Here is a 19,672-nt window from a genome sequence, read left to right as displayed (position 1 = left end):
TAGTACCCTCTAAAAAGCTTGACAATGCATCATCCTTTCTTATTAGGAATGCTCTGCATTTTGCTGTATCTGAACTGCTCGTAATATTTACATGGCTGGTACTTTACAACCTCAATTTATTTATCATCTTATCCACAAATATATTTTGGCTTCAACAGCTAAATTGATGCACTGCAATATGATTAGCAGAGCTGTGCAAATGGCTTTAATCAAACTGAAGAGCACTCAAATTAGTCTTGGCTTGAGTCAGAAAACAGTACTGTGCTTGAATTTTGTTAGTGTTTATAAATGGTGCAAAGAAGTATTTTACTGTGGCTGAGTATCTGCACGATTTATCAGGCTGCTGCTTGTGATGCCTTTGGAGTTTGAGCCTGATTATTTGGGACAGGGCATACAGATCAACTCACATTGGGGAATTTACATAGCACTTCATGTAGGCTAGACTGTCTGGGATACAGAATCAGGAGTGTCAATGCACTGCAACCGAAGCCATTTTCATTTGGTTTCAGAGAAAGCGAAAGGGGGTGTGGAGCTGCAGGTAGGTGTGGACTGTTATTAGCAGTCACTACTCGTAGCTATAAAATATCATTTTTAAGTTAAACAGAACATGTCCTAATAGGCCTGCGTCCAGTCGTTCAGCCTGAGGGCCAAATACATTATTTCACATTGATACCAGTTTTGCATGTTTTTTTCCTGTTCCATGTGACATTTTATGCAAACAAAGAAGAATTTGCTTAAAAGCATGAACTTAGGCTTGCAGTCACACCCCCTGCTCAGAGTGATAGCAGGGCGTAGGTCCCAGAGGTTCCCAGATTTGGCACCTCAGGCTAAGGTAGGTAGGTAGGCGGGTGTGTGTGTGTGGGATGGGGGAGTCCGAATGGGAAGCTGCGTGGTTGTTGGGTGAGCAGATGTTGGTATTGCTGGGGTTAAGGGGCACCTGGAGCTCCTGAGAGTCTCTCAGGCCCTGATCCTGCAAAGACTTAGAACATGGCACAACTCTGAAATACACATGGTTCCTACCCCAAAGAGCTTACAGTCCATAGCTCTGAACCAGAGACTTATGCACCTGTTTAACTTTATGCATGAGTGCCATCGAAGCTAAGCAGTCTTTGCATGATCAGAGCCCTAGACTGTAAACTCTTTGGGATAGGAGCTATGTTTATTTCAGAGTTGCTCCATCTTCTGGCCAGCACAATAGGACCCTGATCCTGATCAGAAGCCTCTGGCACTATCACTGTCACTACATAAATATTCTTTAATTTTCAAAATAAGTTTTATGGTTATAATAAAAAATAAATAATAATAATATATACAAAAACCTTATATATCTAAAACAATAAGCCACATTTTAATCAGAGAAAGATTAAGATTTCTTTACTAATACAATTAAACAAAGGGAATCTCTTTCACCTTCCTGTTCCTCCCCAAAAGGCGAGACAGAGCTGAGTTACAACATTTTGTAATTGCACGGGTTAGTAACAATCACCACATTACTCTCAACCTGGAAGTAGATTTTTTAGTACTGACAAGCAAAGCCTGGATTCATTATTTGCAAGAGAACCAGTACAATAATAGGCTGTACATTTGGGAACACATTGGCTACTGTTACTGAACAAAATGAACCTTTTGGTGACCTTGAAAAGTCGTTCCTGATAAGGAAGAAGAATGAGAAACGCTGTCAGATGCCCATTTAGCTACAATTCTTTTGGACATGACTTGACTGTACATATAAATGTCACATTAAAAAAGGGGGGAGGGGAGAGCTGTTAGTGCTTTAGTGTATTCTAGACAGAAGACAAAAGACCTTTTAATGTCCAGCTTGTGATGGAGAGCCTCCCTAGGGTGGGCACTGGAGTCTCAGGATGATAATTGCATAAGGAGTTCATGTGGAAGACTGTGACACTTTCTGGAGGTGAAACTAGCCACCTTACTCTTCTGGCAGTGGGTTCATCCTAGATCTCGGACTTCACTTTACTCTATGATAGCAAGGCAGAATCAGCAATAAATGTTCACGTTAAAAACTTCAAGGCGGAAGGCTTTTTCAGGTTGGTAAGAGTTACTAGTGTCCCCTTTGAGAAAAGGGGCCAGAAATCCAACACTGTCCCTTCTCTCGGGTATTTGGTTTAGCACATTTGCCTGTTTCCCGCTCCTACTGTACTCTGCCCATACCCTAAAGCTACATGTCAGCACAATGTGGAATTATTGAAAGTAGAGCCTGTATCTTCCCTTTCCCTTCAACCCGTCTTCCTTATTTTCTTCATCTCACACCTCCTGGAGAGGCCTGCATGCTCCCAGCTATTCAACTTTCTCTCTTCCATCTCAGAAACTTCACCACCCTCCTTGTTATTTCAGCTCACATCCTTGGAGTTATTTTCCATTCCTCCTTAACCTTCTCTCCTCACATCCAAGCTCTCAATCCTTTTACTTCTCCCCCTGACATTTCTAAAATCTACCCAGTCTTCTCTCCAATTGCTCCCATGTTCCCGCTTAAAAAAAAGAAAAAAGAAAAAAAAAGAAATCTTATCCTACTGCTCTGACCATATTCACTCCTTCCTCAAATCCTTTCACTGAATTTTATGCATCAAGAGATAAGAATCCAAAGTTAATGAACCTAGACAACTCTTTCCCTGCCTAAGTCTCAACCTTCATTTCTACTTATTCCCCATCCTATGCAACAAACGAACAAAATACATCCCCTATCACCAGATCAAGCTTGTAGAAACTCCGGAAGCTACTTTAGATAATTAAAACTAGATTAGCATAAAACTTTCCCTACATAATTAATGAATAATATTCCCTGCATTTTGCTCATGTGGGATTCTCTGAGGTGTATTTATTTCCCTCTTGTACTGACACTACATCTATTTTAAACTCAGGTGTTCTTGTCTTAAGATAAAAGTAAAATTAGTCACCTATCTCGGGTCATTTTCCTATGCATTTTTACCTTGAGGGCTTTTTGTGCAGCTTCAGTCGAACCAATGGCAATCAGGTTTGGTCCAGCCATGCTACAAAAACTCTTCAGATGCAAAGAGTCATAAACAGGGACTGTGGAGACAGCATAATCCTATGTAGAAATGAAGAAGGTGCACAGTAAATACTTTAAATCAGTACCAGTTCCATAACTGCACTGAGTAATTCAATGACACATTTTAGCTCCTCCGTAAATAAACTCATCTGCAGGTCCTGAGGTAAACTGGCTACAGTCAACTGTGACATGCTCCTCTGGGCTGTCTTGTGCATCAAGAAAAAATACAGAACTACTGCAGTTTTCACTACTTGTGCACCTGAAAATAAATCTGTTAAATATTGAAATATTACTTATATAAAAACCTGTCAGGAACCCAAATGAAAACACGTTCATGCATATTGTTGAGCTTCTCTAGAGGAGGAATGGGAGGCCTAAGATAGTAGCAAGTAGTAGTGACCTGGCATTACCCTACTTACAGTCTTAGTCCCTCAGAACTGACTTGACTCCACATTTCCTTTGTCCCCTTTTGAAGATCTGTGACTTTGATGGATCTGTTGGCTTCTCTGCCTTTTTGTAATTCAGGCCACTACCTAGGAATCTAAATAGAGATACTTTCGGAGCCTGACTTTAGATACCCATTTCTGAACATTTTGGCTAATGTACTTGGTTCAGTGGGCTGTAGTTTAACCCCTTTGTCTGGCCACAGAAAGCAGAATGTCTTATTGCAGAACAAGTGTACAAACCTTAAAAGTGTCAGCCAGAATTTCTGCACCACGTTGATTTGTCCGTTTTGACAGACCCACAAAAAATTCCCTGCCTGAAATGAAAAGATTGCAAAGAATAGTAAAGACAAAATTAATGATTTTTTTTATTTGAATGGCTGAAAAATACATGGACACCAACCATATCTAATAATCAGAACACACACATTTTGAGATGGAGATGTAATATAAAGGCCAAATTTGAGATGGAGATGTAATATAAAGTCCTTCACAATTATCAATATGAGACTTAACTTTGGCTAAAAAAAAGTCTAGTAACAAAACTAACTAGAAATGTAGCTTTTTAAAAAAAATGCAACTTGCAATTGGATGTTGAATCTAATTAAATTCTTTTTCTGGTAAAGAATGATAATCACTGTAAATTATACACACGAACAGCTCCCTTTCCTTTAAAACTCTGCAGTGGTCATAGGATAAATGGAGAGAACAGCTGTGCTGGATTAGTAAGTCACCGATTGACCTTCTGTTCCTCTTCTGAGATTTCTCCCATTCTTGGATTTTAAACCTCAGTCATAAAAAGACACAGCTATCTTCAAGGTGCTAAGGAAACAGATACTGGGATCTGTAACATAGTAGAAATGCCTTATTTTTTTGGTTTGCTTAGTCTGAAACAATCTTGTTCCCTTTGTGGGTAAGGCAAGCAACCTGTCTATTGTGATGGTGATCAAAATAAACAGCCTCATTTATCTCAGGCAATGGGCAAATGTATACCCAGCCAATACGAGAAGATACATAATGGGTTTAACTATGTAAAAATCAGCATCGGTATCTTCCTCTTTGAATTTGTTCATGCATATAACTTGAGTGGCAACACCATTTCTTTTCCACCTGACATCTGGCAAGCAAGTCTACTTTCCTCATAAACTACAAATGCACTATCCAGTGTTTACTCAATGAACCAACCACAATTACGTCTGAATGAAGCTTTTATGATTCCCGCAAACAGGTCTGTGCAAACATGGCTGCCAGTAATAAAAAATATGAAATGATGAAAATAACTTGACTGCTGAAAGCCTTTTCTTTATTGGTAAATAATACTTTACAAGCTAGGTGAATTGATTAAGGCTTAAATACACATGATTTGTATTGTGTCTACTGCTACTTCCATTATTCTGCATTAGGAAATTTTGCATTCAAAAGACAGCTCTCAAACTAAAGTGCCGTGCTGCCATTTGGTAAGCAAATGACCTAATAAAATCTTTACACTAGTATAAAGTATAATATTTATTAATAGAGACCAGTTAGTGTTAAATTTTCCATGCAGTCCAGAAAAAAAAAACCAAATACAAATTCACTTTAATACTGTACCTGTAAATAAGACATCTCCACCATCTAAGGTTGCATTTTCATCTGTCATCTCTACAATGTTGAGGTTAAGACTTTCCAGTGCTTTCTTCATTGCATCAACCTGTTTAAAGGGAAGTAGTTTAGAATCTCATTTAGGTTCCACCATTAAAAACATTAATCAAATCACAATAGGCATTAGTTTAAATAAAAAAAAAGAAAAAGAAAAAAGAAGGAGTCAGGTAACCGTTAATAAGACAGAAAGCAGATGTCCGCCATCCCACCAGGTCCTGCCAATCTCAGACCCCAGAATCCCTTCAGGGGGCTCCAAAGCACAGAGGGGGTATGTGTGGAAGTGAGTAACAAGAGTCACTATCTTTTGTGCAGACACTACAAAGGGTTAGAACGTGCCCATTATGCATGTCAGCTCCAGGCCCTCTCCCATGCTAATCCCTCAGCACTACAAAAAAAGGCTTCCTGTGGCCTGGAGTGAAAGAGCTGGCAGAGAGCTGGCATTCCCTATTTCTACACCTCCTAGTCACAAAGTTTTCTTGTCTATACCCATGGAGATGGAGATTCTGACTTGGCCTCTATCTACTAAGGGAAAAGATACAAATCAACCAATTTAGTTTTCTTAAGTATCTGCATCTTTACTGATTATTGATGTCTAATGCCTTGTGTTAATGAGCTCTTTGTATTTCTGTAAATTGTGGGCTCAATTCTTCCCTGGGTCTGAGTGCTGCTTAATGACAGGGGAAGCATGGAGTGGAGGTGTCAGAAATCTAGTTATGGTTTCCCCACGCCTGCTCCAAGCTCAGAGCAGCCAAGAGACCGGTCTAACTTACAACACTGGTGCAAAGCACTTTATGCCAGCGGAGGGCCAGTATAGTAGAGATCTCCTCCACCATGCCCCTGACATGTTCTTTCTTCCCCAAATATTCTCCCTATGTTGGAGTAGGAGGCAAGAGTGGCTGGTACTGAAGCCATCTCCACTGACTGTACTACAGCCAGCTATCCTACATATAGGCTATCACCAGCTACACTACAGCCAGGATATCCAGCTACAGCCATCCCCTTTGTGCCACCTGTGCCAAAAGAAGTTTGTAAGTGAAAAATCCATAAAAGATGAAAATAGGGTTGATAACACGCTACAGGAACTACAGCTAATAGAAAAAAGGAGTTATTCCACAAAGCCCTGATCCTCTTCAACAGAGTATTTGGTATTCAGAGAAGCTTGTTCATTATATTACACTAGAGCAAGTTACCAGCCATTAGGAAATGTGGAAGAGACACTGAGTGTGTCATGAAGTTCTCCGTTTCATTTAGGTCCTGGATCTGCGTAACACGGCAACTTAAACATTTTTAGAAGAAATGAGAGACTTCCAACACGACTGACACACACATCACAGAAACAGACGTGAACAGGAATGTGCACTATTTAAATTAAACAGAGTGATGATGAGATGTCATGCTGAACACCATCATTTCAAGTACGCTTGGCAAACTATAACAAACCCAGCAGACTCAGTTTGCTGAGTTACAACTGAATACAAATAAGGAAATGCTCTGTTTTTGCAGTGTTGTTGAAGCTGTATTGGTCCCCGAATATTAGAGAGGCAAGATGGGTGATAAAAGATATCAAATATATTACCTCACCCACCTTGTCTGTACATTTTTGCAAGTCTGATAGTCTCACAATTTCAAGAACTTTACAGAAAACAAATACTAGAATACAGCAAATACAATCTCATCTTTTTTCTAAAGCTCGTGTGAAGCAAGCTGTTGGACCTACATCTAAGAAGACGACCCTCTAATTCCCATGCAGTTCAAGTGTACTGGCTATTCAAAACTTACATCTAGTTACATTCCTCCAGTATCATGTGACAGTAGGTAACACACTGGCCCCTTCTTGGGTCCTATCAAACTGCAATCAGCACAGGATCCAAGGCAGAGGGGTGATTCCTCATGTAAGTTACAGCAGCCTCAGTGCTGTTGTAACCTGTGTTCAAGCTACCATGGCTCCAAAGGGGTTGTTCTGGCGGCTGGGAATAGCCAGAGGACAGAGGTGCTTCAGCCATACCCACCCTTCCCTAACCATTACCCCTACATCAGGGCTGTGACGTAGAGTGGCACAGAGCTGCTCTACAGCAAACAGAGATTCTCCCTTATATTTGGGGATGGAGGTGGGGGGTGCCAGTTATGATGCATTTGTGGCCACACTGGGCCACCAGACCTGTATTGTAACACAGATTTGGGCCTACTGGCCTTTTAGATATAAAGGACTGAGAACCTCTGCACATAGAACTCCACTGAGTTTACTGGGAGTTCCATGCACTTAGGGCAGAAGGCTCAGACCCAGAAGCTGGAACTTGTCTTGTGCACACATTAACACATCTATTCTGACCTATCTTCAGATTAACCTCAGAGATATTTCAGGCTGAAATGCTGCACGTAAAAAGGTCTCCAGCCACAAGCAGTGGGGTTTTTTTGTTTAGCTGGTTTAAGATTTAGTGTGAGATGTGTACCTGCTTCAAACACAGTGCTTAATATTCCTCAGTCTTCTATGACTTTTAAATATAAAGGAAGGGTTGGATCCTTGTGGTATTTTTAAAATAAATGTAAAACAGGTGGGTTAATGTTCAAAATTTGGCTATTATGCAAGGACTGTAATTTGTTTCATAACTTCCATGCACACTGTTACAATGGCCATGTGCCACTGATTGATACTGAATTTCTTTCTTTGCCTCTACAGCATGGAGGTCTTTTCGATTTAGGCACAATGTGCAGAAGGGGAATGGGCACAAATGAAGGAGAAGCTTGTTATAGGTGAAACTGCAGGTGTGGCATTATTTAAGATACCGAATACAACACCACATGGATCTGGAACATAAGCTAGAGTGAAACAGACCAACTAACTTGTGACTCCGTGCAATGCTACCCTGGCACAAGAATAGAAGCTCACAAGAACTCAATCACAGGCAGGGAGAGCGACTAAATATACACATAGCATGGGATTACAGAAGGCAGGACACCAAACTTCCAATCCTCCCACCCCCACAGCCTGTTCTGTGGTTACACATTTATAGTTAGTCTGCTGTCTCAATTAACTTCCAAAAAACTGTAACAAACAAAAAACCATCAAGTTTCTACATGGAGACACTGGCCTTGCTGAACTGGGGCGCGGCACAGACACTCTCAAAGCAGTGTTCATTCTGGAAATTGAACAAACTGGGTTCCTAAGAAATAGGGCATCAAGGTCTGGGTCACCAAATTCTGCTACATCCTGGGACACATGTCCTCCCCCAAGTATGCAGCCGCCTTTCACCCTCTCATTTCTTTGGTACCTCTCCTTTCCTTCATTCTTCACTCCCAAGTTCCTGCACTCCAAGGTTTTTCTGTCCTTGTTCTCCTCTGCTATCACTTCTTGCTGGTTTCCTTCCTTCTGGCTCATTACTTCCCCCCCGCCCCCACCACTCCCTGTATCTTTGACCACATTCCTCCACACATCCTCTTTCATTCCTACACAAATGCAGCAGGTCTTCAAGCTTCTCTCTTGGGCTGTTTAAGGGCTAGTTCTGTTTTCAGGGCTTTTTGCCACGGCAAGCAGCCATGCATTTTGGCTGCCTCTGTTCTACAGTAACATGCAAAACAGAGAGGCAAGACAGTTCTGTTAATGGAAACTTCACAAAAGAAGGGGTCCTGTCCCTCCCCTCCTCCCCACAATATTTAATCTTGGGTTTGGAGTTTTGTTTTGTTTTTAAAAGCGTTCCCATACAAACAGGGCCACCTCTATCTTTCATAGGGCTCAGTGCAAAAGTAGGAGGCAACACATACCTGCTTCCATCCATAATCATGTCCACATACCTTAGGCCCTGCAGAGCAGCCTTCTATATTCCATCCCTGAAAAATTACGGTTAACTGCTCCTCCCTACCTAATCAATCAATCAAATCTGGGGTTCTGGAGACCACTCCTATTAATCCAGAGAGCCAGGAGGTGGAGTTAAAGGGCAACTTTCCAAGAACAGAGCATTAGAGGGCAATTAAGGAACTCTATACCTGTTGGCACCAGAATCAGACAGGACTGCAGGCAAGAAATTACATAATCAAACAATTAGCAATCTGTGTGATTGGCAGAAAGTGTTGAATGTGGTTGCATAGAGGCAAATGTTATCACAGATTGCATAGATCCAGAGCTGTCACTACATATCAACTCAAGCGAAGACATACCATTACAAATAATAAATTTTGACATCTTTCTACATGTTACAGAGTGATCTCAAGACAAATTCCAGACCTGTGGTGGTTGAGTGTTGGATACAGATTTCCATAGTTTTGCGTAAATGTGTCTTGGGCGGAATCCAGATCTGTGCAAGTTAATGACAGGTTTGTTTGTTTTTTGCCTTTTGTTGTTAGGCCTATTCTGAAGGGCCCTATTGCAGAAGAAGAGGATTAGTAAGCAACATCCAGATACATATATTAGGCCTTTTCAAGTGATAAGATGACCTTCACGTGCTAGGTCCACTCCATCTTTGTCCAAGACTGCCGCAAGGTGAACTAGCCATTTAAGGAGACTGGGTTGCAGCTTATGTTTAACCCACCTCCTCAGACAGAAAGAATATGTACAAGGGTATCACATTCTGGGGTGCAATCCAGATCAGTGAAGGGTTGTGTCACCACCTGCCCCGCAACCATGGGTGCCTCACAATGCTCTGGTGATATACTCCCAACCTGGGCCACTCACAAATAACATGCAGGTCACATCCTCAAATGTCTGTGTATAGCTGCAGCCCTGGTCCTGCTGCTCTGACCCCAGTAGCCTGTCAGCAACACTCCAGCCACACTCTGGCTTCTACGAGCCTTGGTTACTATTTGCAGAGTGATCCCAACATGCTCCCAGCCCAGAATTTTCCCCAAACATGTGTTCTGCACTGCCCAGCCCTGGGCAGTGCAGATATTAAAGGTCTGTTGCCCCTATAAGGAATCAATATTCAACAGTCTTCTACTGTAACTAGAGTTACCAACAGGTCAGTTTAAACACAGCACTGGATTTGTTTAGATTAAAATATAAAACAAGATAGGATTTTAACTGAATTGAAGTATCAGGTATTAAAGTCAGAAATGGTTACAAGACAAAAAGATTAAAACTTCTAGTAGCTAAAACTTAACAAGCTAGAATTGTTCAAGGTAAAATCTGTACCACATGTTCCCAGCAACATGACTGACCAACTTCTCAGGTCAGGATCTCCCCCCAAAGGGAAAGGGCTGGTTCCTTTGTCGTGTGTGCGTGTGCATGGGCGTGTGTGATCTAGGGTATATTTGCCCCTCACTTTTATAACCCAGTCACCCTTTGAAGTGGATTCTTCGGAAGGTTACTCCTCAAATCAAAGTTTATTCAAATAGTACAAATGGTGACCTGGAGGTGATGAAGTTGGCTCCATGCTCCTTCTTCTCACCTGTGCTTGCTGAAATGCAGATTTGCCTCATCTCCTGCCATTTCCCTCCCCCCTGCCATTTCAAGGATCCCATTTACTACTTGTATGTAAATTGAGAGGCATATCATGTTGCTACCTACATTTCACCATGATATGGTTCACCAGTAAGTTATTAGTTTTCAAATGATACCTCACAAGGCATATTTTATACAAAGATTATTACAAGGGTGTGAATCTGGGGTGCTTTCAGTCACAAAGGGTCACATGACAGACAGAGCATATGACTCAGAACCAGACTTGTTGAGAGATAAGGGACAGGGCATGGGCACTAAGGGAAGACACTCCAGGAAGCAGCAAGTTGTCTAAGTTGCTCCACAGAGATTCTCAGTAGTTCCCGGGCTGAGGACTTGGGGAGGCCAAGCTTGCACAAAGCAAGAGTCAGCTAAGAAGGCTGGAGGGGCAGCAAACTTGCTAGAAGGAAGGCCTCAGTAGAGACAGGACTAAGAACCCTGCACCAAGAGCTTTGAGCCAGCTAGGAAGGCTGGATGGAAGATCTGTGTTTCTAACTTGGTAACTAAACCAGATTCCCCAAAGGGAAGGATTATTGAGAAAAGAAACTCACCGACTGAAGTTTCATTAACTGGAGAAGAAGGAGAAACAGAACCAAACAGCAGGGCCTGAAGCCAGATGCCAGGAGAAGATATTTCTGTGATTAGAATACTCAAGATACCACAATGATGTAAGGTACCTACAAGTATTAAGCAAGTGATTCAGAGCCAGCAACCACTGCCCCAGGAATGGCTAGTGTTGGTTGGGAAGCGGGCACAGCCAAGACATCTGGAGGATGCATTGACTCAACTCATTCCAAAGTGATCTCCTATTGTGCCCCAATTGTAATTGAAGGCTGCCTTTTCCAAGTGGGATGCCTGTAGAACACCATAGGCCTTTCCCTGGAGTGCAACCTTCACAGGTAGGGCGGGGGAGGGGGTTATAGTTTGAACCCCCTATGCTGGTAAGAATGGTCAGGCCAGTTTGCACTAGGGTGCTATTAAATAAAGCTCCTAGCTAATGAGAATATCTGAAAGTAAATACTGACTCTCGATCTGCTACTTGAGCCAGATGTATGTTTTAATTACCACATGCTGATTACAACTTAACCATCAGGCTGTGGCAGAGGCACTGTGCCATGTGTCTTAATTTAGTTTATAGGGACAGCTGCTTAGACATTAAAAAAATTAGAACTAGAAGCTGAAACAGTAGAAAGCCAGCATATTTCATTTTCCTTGTGATTGTTCCAGTCTCCAGCAGTATATGCCCAAAGATGTTTTTTCTATGTGACAGTTTGGTACCAGCTTGGCTCATTTTGTATTTGCAGAGATCTTAAAAGCCATTACTGCCCTATAGACATTTTCTCTGGATCTTTTCATATATATAAGCCAATGGCTATTTTTAAATGCACTTTTTAGGTTTCTAAACATCCAGTATCAAAAGTCCTATACAGTCATCTCTGTATTTGAAGTACTGCTCATGAACTGAGGGCCTACATACACCTGAAACATGACAAGTTACAGGAATATCTTGCCACATCCATCTCCTGGATAACATGCCGAACACGTCCCAAACTATGGTTCACCAAAATATCCATATAATGCATTCAATACAGAGTCAGAAATCAAGACAGTGGGAAAAACTGAAAGAATGAGGAAAAAGGGGTGAAACTGGTAACCAGGGGAATCAACATTTTTCACCAAACATATTCCTGAAAAGTCAGGTTCTCAAGAGGAATTTCTTGTGTGGTAAAAAGAACAGGAGGACTTGTGGCACCTCAGAGACTAACACATTTATTTGAGCATAAGCTTTCGTGAGCTACAGCTCACTTCATCGGAATGCATTCCGATGAAGTGAGCTGTAGCTCACGAAAGCTTATGCTCAAATAAATGTGTTAGTCTCTGAGGTGCCACAAGTCCTCCTGTTCTTTTTGTGGATACAGACTAACGCGGCTGCTACTCTGAAACTTGTGTGGTAAAATAACCCCGGTTTACATTAACATGATCAAAACAGTATTCTCAATGGATTAAATAGTCTTGAACAGTTTCTCCAGTGTACTGAGTACAATAAACAAGATTTTCATTGCACAGCAGACATGCATGCTTTTCACAAGTGAATGTAATGCTCAGGAAAGATGCCAAAATTGACAGCCCTGGAAACGAAAATCCTCTTTGTAGCCCCACGGTAACTCTGAAAGCATCTTCATGCTGTGATGCCCATGCATGTCAACCCTGACCTGGAAGTTTTCATGCCCACTGAGTCTTTGGTTTTTCAGCCAAAGGTACCACCTGTGGTGATGTTTAGCTATCCAATAAGTGGATAAGTATTGTGGTCTCAGCCTGGGACCCAGTGCATTTAGTCATAAAACCATCTTCAAATCATGATGGATTAGTCACTTCTCAAGAGAACTCCTGCACAAGAGGAGCAGGGTTGTTACAGATCAGATAGAATCTGTAACAAACATGTTATCTGTCCTTCATTAGTTATCAACAGCAAAAAATAAACAAATGGCAAAGATGCAGTATAATGATGCTTTGCCCCTCATTTCCCCCTCCAAAACAGTTTTGGTTTCTATTTTTAAAACAGAGAGTTGTGTTTTTCTGAAATGCAAAATTTTCAAAACAGAATAGTTCTAGTATTTAATAACCATGAAAGCAAAAAGTTACAGGTCAAACTTTGTTTTATGAATAAAGCACCAAAAATTCTGTTTACTCCAGGATAGAGCTGAATAGAAGTTTGCTGGACAAAGTCCTCCTTGTAAGACAATTCTGAAATGCACAAACATTTGTGGAAATGAATTCAATAATAAATACAAGCACATTCAATATAAAACAGGTCCATTGCTTGCTTCCACCATACTACCCAAGAGGAAAGGCTGACTTTCCTCAACCCATCTCCCTTCCATGAAGACTATGTCCTCAGAATTTTGACAGGCAAAACAAAAAAAACCCCAAACCCCACTCATCTTTATCATTTTTAAGTTTTCTGTGTCATTCTACGTCAGCTTTAGATTTGATGTAATACAATACTAGGCTTTTATAACTATACCAATCAGTACATCAAGTGGCTGAATGTTAAAGCTTTTATGCTTTCTGTAGTGATTTTTTTTTCTAATAAGTATATTCCTACTGCGAGATGGAATGTATCCAATCCATAATAAATCTGGTTGAGAGACAGTGGACTTCAACCAGCTCAGTTTCAAGGAAAAAGGACAACAAACATGTCTGACATTTATCAAAATCTAATTTCCTCACCCCCTGCACTTTAAAAATGGAACCCATTACACTCCAGATAGATGGGCTTTATCAATTACTGTAACTGATATATACAGATCTCTTGCTTCTTTACATTCACATTTAAAGTACATTAAATGGATGCAATTTCTTTACAAATTATTTATTGGGATTCCATTTTCTAGCCATGTTCAAACAAATCTTTTCAAAAGAAGAAGAGAAGTGAGGAATTGAAGGGAGGAGGGAAATGGTCACTGGCACTATTTTTGAAAATCCAACGAAGAGAATAAATAATGATCAATTGTGAGATGGGCCTGAACCCAAACACTCAACGTTCTAGGAGAAATTTGAATCCAGATCTGAACTTTATGTAGCGAGCCACCCCTGTGTATAGGAGGATTACTTTGCACTTGGGGTGAAATTCATCCCTGTACAGAGGGGCCAGCCCGAGGGCTAGGCACCACTTAAACTCTGAAGTACCACTCTGCAGGAGGATAACATTATCTTTGAAGAATACTTTGGCAAGAACCTACTGCTGCACAACTGCTGGGGAAAAACTATTGAAGTTTTCCTGCCTCTCCAGAAAGGCCTATGGTTTCAAAACAAACTAACGCTGAAGAGAGGTTCATTACGGGCGCCTCACACCGAACGTGCAGAGTGACAGATGTTACTGGTTCTCAAATGAATTTTTGCTGTGGCTGTGCACGCGGCCCCAGCAAATTCACGGTGGCCACAGTTTTGACAGTTAAAATATTATACTAGTGACACTCTAGTCACATAGATATTTGGAAGAGAGTTATGAAAATAAAATAATAAATCTTTGCAATGTAAAGAACAATTACTAACATTATCACCTTGGGCTTGGGCTTCTGCTGCAGACAGCAGAGACAGTGGCCACGCCAGGGAGCTTGGGGGCTGGGAGGAGGAGAGTATTACTATAATACTATTAATATTGTTACACAATGATCATAGGGAGAACTATTTTCAATTTTATAGCACACTTTATCAGAAAATCTTAAAGCTCTGCCAACGTAGGAAAACATTCACAGTTTACTATTTTTACGCTTTGGCAGAGATTAGAGATTCACACAAGGTCACGCAGCATGTCAGCTGCAGAGCTGGGAATACCTGCAGATCTCCCACATCAGACCTCAGCTCTCACCAATGATTTGTTAAGTGATGACAGTGTGTTTGGCCCTGTACAAAACACAGTCCCTGTCAAAGGGAACATACAGTTTAAGAGCCACTAAACTACATTCTCTCCCTAAATCTAATTCTCAGCTGTGGTAGATTAGCGTTATTGGGCCTGATCATCCACCCCATTGCACCTTGTATTGCCATTTACAGCTCTGTAAGACAAGTGTCACACTTACACTATGCAAAGGTTAAGCTACGGTATCTCTGAAGTGACAGCTTTTTCTGGAGCCATTAGCACTTTGCTCACAAAGTGTTCTTTCAGCAAGCCTCTGAGTGAAATTTATAATAAGTGGTTTGAGGAAGGATGGATTCTGGTTTTGCAAAACTAAATAGTGTGTGAGTAAGTGTGTGTGTGTGTAAGCGTGTGTAAGAGTCTGATCCAGTTCCCATTTTATCTGAATCTGCTCAGTTTGAAGACTAAAGGGTTTTCCCCTCTCTTCCTGATAAAGGTTCGATGTTAGGTCACTGACATTTCAAAGCAAACCAGGCAACACAGAATAGTTTGGGTTTTTGAAAAACCCTCGTGGTTCTTTTTCTGGACCCACTAGCAGTGGTTTGGATAGATGCCCTATTTTATAAGGATCTCTTTAGTGGAGGGGGAAATGGGAAGGTTTCAGCTACACCTCTCCCCTGGGTCTATCAAGGACAGCCATTTATTTCAGGAGGACATTTGGACATAGTGATATCTTATTCCTTTTGTCCTAACTCAGTTATAAGATCTAAAATGGCAACTCTTCAGACAGGCCATGCCGCAATACCATGTACAAGTGTAATCATATGTTACTCACATGCCAAGTAACATGGCTAGACACTGTGTACCTGGGAAATCCCCTACCAGTCACATCAAAGACTGATCCTTAAATCACCCAGCACCCACTCAAGCCAGATTATTCAAGTATCCGTATATAATCACTACATATGGATAATCCAAGGGGCCAAGTCATGTCATGCAGCAACACTAGGAAGAAACATTTCAGAGGTTTTTCTGAGCTCTTTCACTGTTGCTCTGCGTGACCCTAAGAGCATCCCAAAGCCAGAGGACAGGGGTCTCCCCAGTATCTAGCAATGGGTCTCAGCTGGCCTGACCAGCCAAGTGTACCCTACTCACTGTTGTCATAATCTGTATCTAAAAAGGTGTCCCTTAAGGTATCATATGTGAACTGGTGACATGCTAGTCATTAATATTATTATGTGGTGTATATACTTGTGATATATGAAAAGCTATAAATATGTGCTGAAGATATCTCCTCAAAATGTGTTTGGCAAGCAAAGCTGAAGTTGCCCCACCCTTGACAAAGGAACATGATCCTGCCTGCTTGAACGGGTCTCCAATGTAAATTGAGAAAGGGGAGACAATGAAAGTAGCTTTACACAGAAGGTACACAAAGCCATCACACTAGCAAGTGCGGGGAGATAGCCTCTTAACAATCTCAACAGCAGGAGACTACAACAATTAATGTGGCATCAGCTCCCTGTGGACATAGCAAGCTGAGCCTGACTGAAAACATAAGCAGAGAGAAAAAAGCCATTTTGGCGTCCTTTGCCTGAGAAGTCAAAGAAACCAAGCACTTTGAGCTCCATGTGGTGGATCCTGGCCAGCAATGCTGGAACAATAACTGGTGAGAAAAACTTCTTTGAACAAAAGACTCCAGTTTGTTGAGTTTTATTCTGAGAAGCATATTTTTACTTTTGTTTGCAACCATTTTTATCCTTATACTTGGTATCACTTAAATCTATGTCCTTTTGTTAATAAACTTGTTTTACTTTTACCACAAACCAACTCAGTGCTTTGACTTAAGGGGAGGATTTGTCAACTCCAGTTAAATTAAGAAGCTGCTGTGCACTCTCTTAAAAGAAGCAGCAAACTTAATAGGTTTTGTTGGTGCTACAACAATGTTGGTGCTACAACAATGTTGGTGCTACAACAATGGTTACTGAGGTCGCACTAGAAGAACCAACGAGATGGTGGAAGCCAGGGTGTGAGCAGCATGCTTTGTATGCTGGCTGTTGGTGTCACGGCTGTAAGCCACAGCAGCTCAGCTGCTAAGGGACCCAGAGTTGCCATGCACATTCCCAGTTTCTCCCATACAACTGGTGGTGACACTGAGCCATAGTACTAGCCTGATACGTCATGTCCAAGCTCCGTGATGTGCTAAACACAACTATCTGGTATCCTGTGGTTTGTGCCAGTACCTGCCGTCAAATGACGGCTGGTGTGTTCGTTGTTTCTTTAGAGCACCACTAACACTAGCATTTATCAGGATCAAGAAGTTCCCTCTTTTCTTTCTGAGAAGGACAATGCACATTCCTGATCCAGCAGGAAGATATGGGCTACGCATTCAGTAGAACACAAAATGCATTGAGCTTAACTAAGACCATTTCTCATAGCACAAACATGGTCATGGGCACTAGAAATCCTGGTACTCTTTCCAAGTGGAGATCTGACCATGCATGTGGCCTATGAGGGCTTGGTAACAAGAGACTCTGTTAAGTGAATTGATGCGCATGCTCACAGAGCGCATCCTGCCCACTAAAGCAAGGCAACAATGGAGTAGAGGAGCTACTGAAGGAGAACGTAGCCAGTAGGGAGAAGGATGGACAGAAACACCTGGGGGTAGCAGAAAGTGGTAGATGCTAAGCTCCATCATGGCAGAGCTCCACTTTTGCAAAGCTTAACAACTCCACAGGAGATAAATGTGGCTGCCAGGCAGAGCTACTGAGCTGCACAAGAAAAGTGCTCCAGTCTGGTGGTTCTCAAGAGCCCAAGTGGCAGGCTCCACTCCCAGATCTCCCAGTGCTACATCCCAAGTGCAATCTATATTCTCCCAATGTCTTTCTGCCATGCAACCACTAAGCCTCAGTAAAACAGCTCATCTTAGAAGCTAATGCATGCCCCTCTCATCCCAGTCTGATGAAACTCAGGACAGCTGCTGAATGAGCTGGCAACAGCTGCGAAGTGACCATGTGCTATGGATATTGTGGTATAAGAGACAATTAATTCACCATTTTGTAAAAAAGATATTTTGGGGTTCCATGATCATGTTATATCCAGGGCTCTGTTCACAATGTTAACACAGGATACATTTAGTACTTAAATGTTACAGCTACAATAAACAAGATACCTTGAGCAAATTCAGTGGAATGACGACACATGAAACATACCACAAGAGGATGGTGAGGATTTAAACAGAACAGTCCTTTAAAGTTATTGTTGCAAATGAAGAGAATAATTCTTAATTTGGATTTGTACATGCACTAAAGATAACAAAACCAGTTACTCATACACTCTGGGTGTCTTTTACACACATTTTTATTTAAGTTAAGATCCAAACATAACTGATGTGCAGCAGTGCAATTTAATATAACTCACTATCAGCAACCCAAACAAACAATTTCAAATCCCCCTTCCCCTCCAATAATTCCCAACAATCATCATTTAGAAAAATCCATTTCCCACAAAATGTGGGGTTAAGTAACAAATCTACTCTGTACAAAAAGTTAGGCTGAAAACTCAACCAATAAGTAGAGGCAATTTTGAGAACACTGTGTTAAGTCAGTTGTATAGTGTTTACAAAATAACAAACGCTTTAAAAGTTTAAGATTTAAATTCACAAGACTTTTTTTTCCCCTCAAGATGTACCAAAGTGGAATCAAGTTAGAAAGCTAGAGAAAAGTTTTGTTTGCATAACTACATTGTTACAAAATACCAGTAAAAATTTTGCCAGATAAAGATGAATGAAATTTAAACCTTAAAAAAGCATGCTGATACTTTTCTGCTTACAATTACAAAATGATCAATTGTTAAATGTTGGACAGAGAAACATTCTATTCTGTCTGGATATGCACGATGGGCCAAGAATGCACCTGGATAAGCCAACCATTCATTATCTTTGAGATACCCAATATCTCATAATACCCAGAGTGGCTGCCAGCTCCTTGTCCACTATTGACCACACGCCATGTGCCCCATTTTGCAACTGAAAAGTATTTAAAATTCATGAACCTTGTTGAAAGCTCAACTGTCACATTCTACTCATTCCAAAGCGTATGGGAAAAGAGAACAGAATGGACATTTCAACTGGAGCTATTATTGCTCCTGAATAACCAATATTCCATTAAATTGCTAATAAACCCACTTGAAGATAAGTTGATCACAATCAAACCATGCAGTAGCATTCCTTTCCTTTAACACAGAGTTGTCAGATTTCACTCTGTACAGTACAACTGTTTGTGCCATTTGTTCAAAACTTGACACAGCACATTCAAGAGGTACTCAATCCAAAGTAATCTAGCTACTCTATTCTAAAGAAGCTGAAAGATCTTTGGCAAGGATTATAGTTAACATCTTTTAAAAGTACAAATATACAGTATCTCCAAGCAAAGCTATGTTAGACAAGTTAAAAATGATTGGAGATCAACAGGCATATTCATTTTGATATGGTTTTCAGAAGGGGATTCACAGACTGAAGCAAGCAGTAAACGTTAGCATTCATGACTAGACAGAACCTTTTTTTCCCGGCAGTAGGCAAGTTTGGGCATGTTTGAATCTTCATCTGGGTTCAACACACTAATCTCCAAAAAGCTTCACTTACTCTAACAAAATACAAAGACTTAAATAGTGTTTTTTTAATTTATTTTATTTTATAAAGATTTAATTATATTAAATTCCTTGTACCTGTTAATGGTCAATGATTTGATGACCACTGTCAGCCTCTGATCTTCTTTGTG

General features: G+C 41.0%; 1 protein-coding gene across 2 annotated transcripts in view; it reads right to left on the bottom strand.

Moving 5' to 3' along the window:
* The window catches only part of DDAH1 (dimethylarginine dimethylaminohydrolase 1), a 94,335-nt gene that overhangs the window by 23,501 nt on the left and 51,162 nt on the right, over window positions 1–19,672 (bottom strand). For both annotated transcript variants that reach the window (XM_007068739.4, XM_043552811.1), the window contains 3 exons: window positions 5,059–5,158; window positions 3,712–3,785; window positions 2,945–3,064 (listed from right to left, as the gene is read on the bottom strand). In XM_007068739.4, the coding sequence (XP_007068801.3) occupies window positions 2,945–3,064; window positions 3,712–3,785; window positions 5,059–5,158 (294 nt within the window). The remainder of the gene's footprint in view (window positions 1–2,944; window positions 3,065–3,711; window positions 3,786–5,058; window positions 5,159–19,672) is intronic.

Source organism: Chelonia mydas, chromosome 8 (assembly GCF_015237465.2).
Source record: "Chelonia mydas isolate rCheMyd1 chromosome 8, rCheMyd1.pri.v2, whole genome shotgun sequence".
NCBI lineage: Eukaryota > Metazoa > Chordata > Testudines > Cheloniidae > Chelonia > Chelonia mydas.
This window is presented reverse-complemented; position numbering and strand designations above follow the sequence as displayed.